General features: G+C 42.9%; 1 protein-coding gene across 1 annotated transcript; it reads right to left on the reverse strand.

The window, feature by feature from the left end:
* Positions 1-383: 383 nt before the first annotated feature.
* On the reverse strand, positions 384-1,325 carry KCNK13 (potassium channel, subfamily K, member 13). The gene has a single exon (XM_009885608.1). It carries the CDS (start codon positions 1,323-1,325, stop codon positions 384-386), a length of 942 nt encoding a protein of 313 aa, XP_009883910.1.
* Positions 1,326-11,190: the final 9,865 nt, after the last annotated feature.

Here is an 11,190-nt window from a genome sequence, read left to right on the forward strand (position 1 = left end):
GAACAATCATCGAATTAAGAATGTGTTCAGTAGACACACTTGGTTTCTTCCCATACCGCAGATTTCTTAACCTGAAATCTGTATTTCACATAAATGGAGAACAAGACATGGAAAATTGATCTGAAAGCTACATCAAATTTCTCCTGCAGTGACCTGTTTGAGAAACAGAAGGAAGGGGAAGAAGGAAGGCTGAGAACGGTGCAATTCAAAGAGCAAAGACATTAAGTGATAGCTCCAAAAAAGTGTCAGAGGTCTTCCAACAGGAGGTATGCTGTTCACATCCATCCCACCCTCTGGCAACACTCTCTCCCTAGCTATTTCCACTTGATTCACATTGTTTCTATACTTGTTGAAATGGTTCACACTGTTTCACTGTTATTATTTTACCTATCCACACTTGTCTCTGCCAGTCTGTTATTCATAATTGCCAGGGCTCCAACTCCACCAGAGAATCCATTTTGCTTTGAATTAGAGCTCATTTGCCTCGGATAGCCATTAGCAGTTTCCGACAGCTGTTTCTGCATGATGGCCAGTGAGACTTTATTGGAGGCTAGGAAGTCTTTCATGGAGATCATCTCGCCTGACAGCCGGCGTCCATCTGTGTCGCTTTCATTGACAGCATCAGTCTCGATGGAGATGTTTCTCCGGCTGCGCACATTTCCCGGCATTACCACATTCCTCCGTGAACGAAATAATTTTCTTTGGCATCTGTGGCAGCACCTGCAGTCCAGCTTCTTTAATATCCAGTTTATGGATTGTTTGATGACAATAGAGATCACGTTAAATAAGGAATAGATGCAGCACACCCCCATGAGTATGAAGACAAAATTGCCAAAGCGGTAAAGGCCTTGGCTCTCATATTTGATGTTCTGGCTACTGACCAGATCACCGAAACCGATGGTACTGAAGGCCACGAAGCAGAAGTAAAGCGAGTCAAAGTAGCTCCACCCTTCAATCGGTGTGTACATTGCAGAGGCACAGCAGGAAATGATGAGCGATGTTACACATAAAATCAGCATGACGTAGTACACGGAGGGCTTCCAGCCTGCCAGGCTGTCCACCTCAGAGGTTCCCGAGCCCCGCCGGCCATTGTGAGGGAGGACCCCTTTCCTCTTCAGCTGTCTTTCATGACAGGACTTCATGACGTAGGCTATGACAGTGATCAAGCGCTCCAGGAACAGGTTAAAGAACAAAATGGTCCCTGCACATCCTATAAGGCCATAAAATATCAGAAAAATTTTGCCTCCAACGGTGGCTGGGGTGGTCATGCCAAACCCTGGAAGACAAAACAGAACAGTTGAAAAAAATAAACCTCTAGTTATCATGTCAGGAATTTTGTCACATGCAAGACTGAAGAACTGGAAGCAAATCCCTGTGGTACAGCTCAGCTCTGGAAAAAGGCAAGGACAGTCTCCCCAGCTGTTACCCACTGGTGCTTGACCATGCCGCAGCAGTAAGGGGAAGGAAACTCATGCCAGCATTTCCTCTAGAATCAGAATTAAACAGAAAGACGAAGAAAATGCACTGGAAAGAAAAGAGAGTTTAGTGGAGGTCTGAATTTTGGTCTGGTTGCTAGGCTCGCTCCGTCCCCCTTTGTGCCTCAGATCACTTCCAGGCTTCGGGGTTATTGCACCCGCTTTCTTCTCTCTGGTGCTGTTCTGCACCATGGGTCTGACCCAGGGGTGGCTCTTGCCTTGCAAGAGTCCATCCCCACCACATCTTTGTAACCCAAGGTGAAATTTTTATGGGCCTCACTTAGTTCTTCCTGTAAGCGTGACTGGCACATCAGCCAGCAGCCAGCACCCACTGCAGCCTGGCTGGGGAAGCCCAGGCTGCGAGCACATACTGGAGGAGGCAGCCCCTCACAGGGTCAGCCAGCCCCTCGTGGGGGTCCCCAGCAGACATCAGAGTTGCCCTGTGTCTCACCCTGGTGTCAGTCACCCATTAGCAGCCTTCTTTTAAATCAGCATTGCTGAAGTCTTCCTATTTCTCTGTGGCCCACTCCACAGCTCAAGTCTGTATGTGAGTCTTAACAAAAGTCTCCTCTGGTCTTGTCCCCTGTTGTGGGATTTCTCAGGTCAGAGGTGCTTCAGTCTTCTCTCAAATACCTCCCTTCCTAAAGCCTGCAAATAGTAATTTTGTTTTGGTTAAAACTGTTGAAATCTTGCTTTAATAAGATATTACTAAAGAATAAACAGCATGTCCAGAACATCATTGAGCAAATTGAAGTAATACTCATGATAAATAACTTTGCTGCTGTTTTATTAGGATTAATAAAACTGACTAATTAAGCCAAAACAATCTTGCTGAGAGGATAGAAAAATCATGTTGAACACAAGAGACGGTTATTTGTTTCCCTGTCTTTGTAATTGTGAGATGCTAATTATGAAATAAAGACATTGGGCTCTGGGAAATAAAGGAAATCATATTCAGTGTGATATGCTTGTCCTTGGAAGACCGACAACTGCAGCGTGAGGAGACCATGTTTCCAACAGTGCTGACCTGCACTCATCGTCTCTTCACTGGAACCTGCTACCAGCACAGATTCCTCTCTAACGCTGCTCCTGCTTCACACAGCCCTCGCCCTCACCCCTCCTGCACGACCCCCTCGGAATGACAGCCCTAAGCGTGGGCTCTCCGGGGTCGTCAGGTCTTTGCCTGCATCCACAGCCAAACTGCAACATCCAGAGGACCTACAAGAGGCTCAAGCCTCCTCATGAAATTTCTGTGCTAGAGAGAGCTGGACTGCAGCGCTGTGCTGTGGGGAACAGCACCATGAGACAAACCACATAGACAAAACATTCTTTGTGACAAGAACTTTTGCTGTTGTTCCCCTTGACACACAACTATTTCCACTCACTTTCTACCTTCCTCTTCTGCTCCATGACCTGATCCCTCTGTAATCCTAGTTGTGATCCTTATTTTCTGTGCAGTCTGGCTTATATGCAAGTCATGACCTCCACCCTGTGGACAGACCCGTAAAAACCAATGGATAAGGAGAATATCTTGGCAGCTGGTGGGATCTGACCCAAGCAGCAGGTGGGGATGGAGGTGGGGGCTGTCATGTCCCTGGCCCACCCTGCGCTTTGAAGAAGAGAAGCGGCTGGGCAGGGGCGGAAAGAAGGGGAGCCTCTGGCACAAGGCGAAGGGCGGTGAGCAGCGGCATGCATCTCCCACAGCATAAAGCAAACGCCCGGGGAAGAGAAAGGTAGTTCAGGCTCACACCTCCAGCATGGCATTACACCTCTGGGATGCTTCCCACAGGCCCTTCTTGGTGGGATCCTGCTGCTGGCATCACGGCCAGAGCCTGAGCGCCTCAGGTTCGTTGGTTCAGTTGACTGGATTTTGTCTCTGAGCTCAGTTCTGCGTAGGTAAAAACCCACTAGCAAAGGCTTCACAAAGGCACCCGTTGGGGATTGGGCTAGATAACCTTTAAAGGTCCCTTCCAATCCAAACTATTCTATGATTCTATGGATCCATGATTTTGAAACAGGCATAACGGGAAATGCACGATGAGCTATAAATATCAGAAGATGCAGAACATTGATCCAGAGAGGCAGTGAGGCTCTAATGGTGTCTCCACCCCTTGTCAGCTCTTCCTCTTCAGCAGAGGCACTGTTTTGACCTCCTGGAGTAAATGCAATACTTTTTTTCATTTTTCTATTTATAAATCTCAATATGTAGCAATCAATGCTATCATTTCCAAAGAAGTATTAAAATGAAAAACCTAAATGCAGTGTAAAGATATTAACAAGTATATTTTCCTTCAAAGATCCTTTGTCAAAAATGAGCTATAAGCTTTTAGTTACAGAAATAATTTCGGTTCTTGAAATGTCTCGTATTTCCATGTATTGGGACACGCTATGCCTGGTTAACTTTGACTATCACAGTATTACACCTGGGATTAATTTGGGATGCTGTATTATAGAGTAGGACTTGTTTGACAGTAAGTACATTTTTCTCCAACTGGACTCCTGAAATGTTTGAAATATTCATAAATCCAAGTAAATTTCGAGAATTGTTTCAGCCAAGAAATGCAGGAGGGCAAAATTGTAAAAGGCTGAAACAGTTGAAATGAAACTAAATGTTCTCCTTTGTCATTTTTGTGATAAAACTTTTCATTTCAAAATATCAATTGGTCAAAAAAAATCAGTTGGAAGTAAAAAGAATGGAAAAAAATACTTTGAAAAATCTTTCAGATTTTTAAAGTTTCATAATCTTAAAATGGAACACAACATTTAACTAATGATTGAATCAAACCTATGAAAAATTTCATTATATTTTATCTTTCTGAAAGACCTAAAAGAAACTGTTCCTATGCAACTTCAGGTCAAGTTTTTTTCCTATTTTTTCCCGCTGCCCATCAAACTAGAAATGCACTGCATGTTAATCTGTACTAAAAAGTGAGTTCTTTCAAAAACCCTTTTCATACAACAGCCCTGCAAACACCAGCTGGAAGTAAACTGTATTCCTTAGTGGGATCTGCCTCTTTTTTCCCCAAAAATTTCTGTAAGGAAAAATGTGGCTCATTCGTGGACAAAAAGGTATGGCAATAGGATTTGCTCTTGTTTTAGTAAAATTACTGATGATCTTGTGCTGTGCAAACACAGAGGATCTACATATAAGTGAATTCTGTTCATGAGGGCAGTGAAAGCTCTCACAACAAAACTCGCCCCTGTAACCTAAGGACACCGAAATAAGGCTGCTGCCTGTGTGCTGGGATCACACACATTACTCGAGCATCAGAGAAGCCATGAGCGGTTCTCTCTGAAAGCAAAGACAACCCTTAGCCCAGCAATGTCTGTCCTGGCGGCATCTATGTCCATAACTCCTGGAGGCATGGACATATCTCCACATGTCCCCTCTGCGTCCTGGACCTGGTCAGGGCTTGCGGTTGCTCTTTTGCATGGGAAGACATAAGCGAAGGCTGGTACAGAGCTGGTCGACATCTCCACGTGAACCTGGGACATGCACCCAGACCTGGCAGCTGCACAGTGCACCTGTGTTCCCCCACCAAGACACAGCATTAGTGCCTCACCATATATTTTCCAGAAGATTGATGAGACAATAGCAAAAGCAGTATTTATCCCCTCTCTTCTGCTTCAGATACTCTACAGGGCAAGGGACTAAAAAACATCAATTCTCAGAAAATGGAGCTTTTGGTATTGCCATTGTCAAATCAACCATCCAAATGCATACCGCAGTTGTGTACCTAAGCCTTCCTAGTCGCTTGGCTTTTCTTACAGCAAAAGTGATGGGTTTAGAAGCCACTGCCATATTTTTGCTTTCCACCTATTGCAGGCGTAGTCATCCCCATTCTGGCTGCCAGGTGAGGGGTGCCAGCTGCCCTGGGGTTAGAGACCTCGGGTGAGCAGGACCAAGCTGCAAGGACACAGAATAGCCATACCGGGTCAGACTGCTGTCTTTGGCAGTGAATATAAGAAATGTAAGCAAGTATGAATAGGGAAGAAGATATGAACAGAGTGATTTTTATATGGGATGTCCTCCAGCTTGCAGAAATCAGCAGTTTAGAGACTTTGAGGACATCACGTTTAACAATTTGATCATCAATATTGTCAACTCCCTTTTAAAATCATGTATACTGTTGGTCTCCATTAAACCTGAGGCAGTAAGTTCCACAATGTAATTATGCTTTCTGGAAAATAAGTCTTTGTCTAACGTGCTGCCTGACAATTCATTTCAAGCTTCCTACTTGTTGCAGTTAGCTGTAGTAATCATCATTCTCCACGCACATTCTCCCTTCACCTTCCCCCTTCTGATTTTACAGACTTCTATTATTTCCTTCTTTTTCATTTCTTCCCCAGTCTGAGGACGTCTATCACATTTAATCTCTAGTTTTCAGTCTATGACATACTTCTAACCAGCCCTATTACCCTTCTTGTTTCTTTTCTACCTTAATAGTCTTTCAAAGATAAAGGAGCAGGACTAGAACTATATACAGTATTTGCAATGCAAAAGTACTTTGAATTTCTGCAGGACATACTGATGTGTTGTGCTTTGCTCTCTTTTTCATAGGAATTGCTGTGTGTCTTTTTACTTGCTATTGACACTGAACTGATATTTTCAGCAACCCTTGATGGCTGTCTTGGAGCTCTTCAATGGCTGGCTGTAGTTACAGCTATCTTTTTCCACGTGTGTTACTTTGCATTTGTCACCACTGAATCTCATCTAAATTTTTTACTTTTTTGTTCAGTAATATGAGATTCTTCAACAGTTCATTACAGTCAGGTTTACAGATGTCTATCCTGAATACTTCTCTGTCCTAAGGAAATGTTACCTATTCATTTATCTCTTTTCTTATATTGTTTATGACTGTTGAAATGCACAGGTGTCAGCAAAGAGCCTCAAAGACCCTTCTGAGCAGAGAGCTGAGCTTCCATTTTGAAAGCTGAATATTGATACCTAGACTTTTCTTCTATTCTTGTTAAAACAGTTATTTATCAACGATAGGACTCCACTTTTCATCCCACTAGAGTTTTATTTCTTTATTTCTACCTGGAGGCTTTAATGAAGACATTTGTGAAAAAGCTTTTTGAATGTCCAGGTACGCTGTAATTTCTGAGAGATGAGACCTCCCTCCGCAAAAGCTGCATCACATTTTTGAATGTCACAACTAATTATATTCTTGTTTACACTTTCCTAATGTGCCTCTATGGGAGACAGACTTGCTGGCCTGTGGTTTACAGGAACATCTTTGCTGCCTTTTCTATAAATGGTTGTAACATTTGCTATCTTTTGTTCTTGCACCAAACCTGATTTTAGGCTATAAACCACAAATAGTTAAGCAGCCGTTTCATGTTTGAGTCCTTTTATAAGTCCTGCATGAAAAACTTCAGTCCTGGCAGTTTGAAGGATATTACTCAAACATGAGAAATAGAAGAGAAACCAACAGACAAATATATAGAGGGGAAATGACTTAGGGAGCAATTAGAGGAGCAGTCTGATCCGTACAGCCTAACAGTGAAAGAGAAACAAGTTAAATTGGCAGACTGGGAAGCAAATACAGAATGAAATTATGAAATCATATAAAAGAGGAAATAAAAGCAGTGGCTGACACTTGGAGATTATTTGAAAAAACAAGATTGCTTCTTGTGATGAAGAAATAAAAACAGGAAACAACTGCAGGAAAAAAACCACTCGTGACTTTTTTTATGGTATGAGAGAATGCTGATGAAATTTAGTGAACTTTATTTTACAAGTTGGGTGACATTTCCTGAAAAAGAGTAATTTCAAGTAGAAATCAAGATTATAGTTAATCAAGTGGGAATCAGATCATTCTGAGTTTGGAAAATTGAATGTTTTTAAGGTACTGAAAAGTGTTTCTATTGATTTGTTAGATATGTCTGCAGATATGGCACTATATTATCACCACTGATGCATGACAAATCCTAACTTTACCAGCCCAGCAATGAAAAAGGGCTTCTTAGTAAAAAAAATCAGATTTCTATTCTGAAATCAGTATGATACAATTTGCCTGTGTCCCATGATCCACTGACTACTATAAACTGCTGTTATCTTTCACGGAATCACGGAATCACAGAATCTTAAGAGTAGGAAGGGACCTCTAGAGATCATCTAGTCCAACTCCCCTGCTAAAGCAGGATTGCCCAGAGCACATTACTCAGGACTGCATCCAGGCGGGTTTTGAAAATCTCCAGAGAAGGAGACTCCACAACCTCCCTGGGCAGCCTGTGCCAGTGCTCTGTCACCCTAACTGTAAAGAAGTTTTTTTCTTGTATTTGAATGGAAATTCCTATGTACCAACTTGCACCCATTGCCCCTTGTCCTGTCACTGGGAACCACTGAAAAGAGTCTGGCTCCATCTTCCTTCAACCCACCCCTTAGATACTTGTACGCAATAATAAGGTCTGCCCTCAGCCTTCTCTTCTCCAGGCTAAAGAGTCCCAGCAATATTTCCTAATATTCGGCTGAACTGAGCAACTAAATTCCTTGTAGCTTCAATTTTCCTTCAACTATTGTGGTTTCAGTTTTTTGATCTATTGCTTCAGCAATAATTCAGATTTGTTTGCTGAATATTCACACTAATTCTGAATTTCTCTGCAGCGGAGCCACACTTTCAGAGGTTGGAAGGAATTTAAATGCCAGATACAGTCAGTAGAAGTTTTCTAAAGCAGTGCACACCTCCTACGCGAAATAATTTTGCAGATTTTGTCTTGGCAGCAAAACTTCTAATATGAAGTGCATAGTGCACTGTAAAGTGCTTTAAAACCCACCTATGTGTTCAGGTTATATTGTGTGCATATTCCAAGAGGATACAGTTTACTTATACAAAAGAACAATTAAAAAGTGTAAACACACTGATAGTATAATATAATCATGCTTCATGATTTCCTGAAGCAAGTGCTGGGTATAACCAAAGAAAAGCAAGCAGCTGTAATTCCTATCAATAGACAGTTTGATAAGAAGAACTGAGGTCTAACAGGAAGTTCTCCTAAAGCAGAAGGTAAATAATGACTAACATTAAGCAAATATTGATCTCAATCTAACAACAGTTACATGCTTATATTGAAATCCAAGGAAACAGGCATCAACTTTCTATAATTAAGCAACTTTAAAAAAAATATCTAGTTTCTCTACTTTTTTTCCTCATCACCTTGATTTATCAGCCTCTGAAAATCTAGAAAAGAATTAAAACAGGCGCCAGCCTCCGAAAGCCAGACCCCTGTGAGCAGGCTGTGCAGCCGTCCCCCCCAGCCGTTCTCACTCTGCCCGGGTGCCCCAGCCCCATCACATCCCCGTTCCCCAGACACAGCCAAGGGACACAGCCCAGGGGACTCATGCCACCCATGTCCTGGCATGTCACACACACACAGGGCCTCAGGGATTCCAGCTGCCTGCTGCAGGCCAGTTTTAGGTCATTTCATCTTTTCTGTTGTAAACTACTCCAGCACTACCAATTGCTCTAAGTGTTTCTCCTGGATCATTACCTACACTGATGTCCGTCTGCCTGGTGGTACGTGGTTCAGCACATGTTTTAATTCTGGATGTCCTGACATTCGCAGGTTACATTAATGAAACCTTCAGTTTTCATTTCCTGGTATGCTTGACACCGTGACAGAGTGTGAGAAACAGTTCACCAATCCTAATCCTTCATGAATGAAGCCTGGAGCACCAAGTATAACGTGTGTAGGAAGACTAGGACCAGACACATAGATTTTACTGTTAATTTTCGATCACGAGCTTGGGTCTTTCTACTGTTCTGCAAAACATCTCTCTTTCTGAGAGGTTTTCTTTCCTTTTTGAATGCGTGCAGTTTGCTGCTCCTGCCTTTCCCACAAAGAGGAAGTGGGTAGAAAAAGGACGCAACACTATAGCAACAATAATGAATCATTGTGATGTTAAAAATATAAATATCATTACAAAACAGCTTTGCAGTTTAACCTACAATCAGAGCTCTTTGTCGGTGATGTTGTGGCTGTATTCCTAATGCATTTTCTATTTATTTGATTTAATCTTTTCCTTTTTTTCTCTATCAGCCCTACTTTGGTCATGACTCACTGGGGAAATGATGAATTTCACTAGTGGAACAGTCACTGGAAAATGAGTGAGGATCATCCCAGGTGAAAACCAAGCTAAATAGGACCAAGACTTTCAACTGCAGTGAAAAGATCATCAAGCAAACAGTAATTAGGAAAGAGAAATATAGAAAGTCTTAGATACCTGTAAAGATGCTGACCCTCCGTCCCTCAGAAGCATTCTGCACTGAGCTATCTACGTAAGGATATTTTGTGCTTCTAAAAGAGAGGCAGAAGAAACAACTCTAAGAGAAGTGGTACTTCAAAGACTTCACCTAGAAAATGTCCTGTACTGTGTACTGTTCCTACAGTGTGCAGACATTAATAATTTGGCAAAATTCACTTCTGCCATGATGGCCTGTGCTGGTGCTGTCAGAACACAAGTAGCCCTAGGAAAACTCCAGTTCTGCTGGAGTAATTGTCACCCATAGGAACTCTCGTAGGAAGAGCTAAAGCACTCTCAAATCATGTCACATCGCTTCCCTTATGACACTGCTATGTCAGGAAGCTTGTAAGAGAGTCCTGTTCTGGAAAGCAATGGGGACATTAAGTCCTTCCCAGGAAGAGAAGAAAAAGACACATTTCTGTGAAAACTTGCACTGTGTAAGAGAAGACGTCCATGGAAGCAGACACAGTGCTGTCACAGCGACCCGACAGCAGTAAACTTGGACTTGAGTCCAATTTCTGCTATGAAAAAAAAGTCTAGTGTGGTTCAAGTGAATGCAGAAAATCACACGCATGCATGGATGCACACCCCTCCGATTTCCCATCAGTGGAAGCTCGGCATCTGAACAGCGTGACTGTCTGGTGAGACACAATTACATTCATACATGTTGTCTGAACCATTCATTTCAACATCTTGACCCTTTCTCTGACTACGAGGGGAGAATGAGCTGGCTGCATCCTGAAACTCTCCTTTACTGCAACGATTATTTGACAAAATATTATTTTATCAGGGACAGCCCGGTGTGTGGTAGGTGTGTGGTAGCTTTTATTTCATTGGCAATGTTATTTTCTCGTGCAGATGGCTACATGGCGGAGAAGAGCTCAGCCTGCCCAGGAAGGCAGGGGATGTATGGCTATAACAGCGCTCCGTTGTGCTATGTGCTCTTCTGTTTCCAGATCTGCCTGCCCAAGTAAGCTCTGGGCATCCTAAGCACTCTGTAGAACTGTAAAAGCTGGAAATGTCTCCAGGGCTATTTGAGCTGAGTCATATCCACAGATACATCGCTTCACTGTGTGACCGGCTGCTTGGTGACCTGGGACCCTGCCATGAGTGCCACTGCTGCTGCTTCCTTCTGCACCGGTCTGCACCCACAACGTCGTGCTCTGTCAGGCTGAGACATGTAACCTTCTGCAGAGCTCCTAGCAGGGTTAAGTCCATTCATAAAGGGCAATATTGATGTTGAAACTAATGATATGAGATGTTTTGATGAAACAATAAGTACAGTTACCCAAGTGCAACCTACACTTGGGTTTTTTTCCCTCTCTAACTTGTTTGGAGAGTTCTCAAACCTGGCAGACAGCGGTCTTGCTGCTGTTTCACTGAGGCTAAAGGACAGGAGGGAGATGCTGCTTTGAGGACCGCACAAGTCCCATGCTCAGTCTGTCCCACCGTGGGGATATAAGAGAC

This window comes from Charadrius vociferus, unplaced genomic scaffold (assembly GCF_000708025.1).
Source record: "Charadrius vociferus isolate BGI_N301 unplaced genomic scaffold, ASM70802v2 scaffold355, whole genome shotgun sequence".
Lineage (NCBI taxonomy): Eukaryota > Metazoa > Chordata > Aves > Charadriiformes > Charadriidae > Charadrius > Charadrius vociferus.

What these genes read in the sequence shown, in the direction of transcription:
- KCNK13 (XM_009885608.1), bottom strand. Translation starts at nt 1,325, where the DNA reads ATGATAACTAGAGGTTTATTTTTTTCAACTGTTCTGTTTTGTCTTCCA.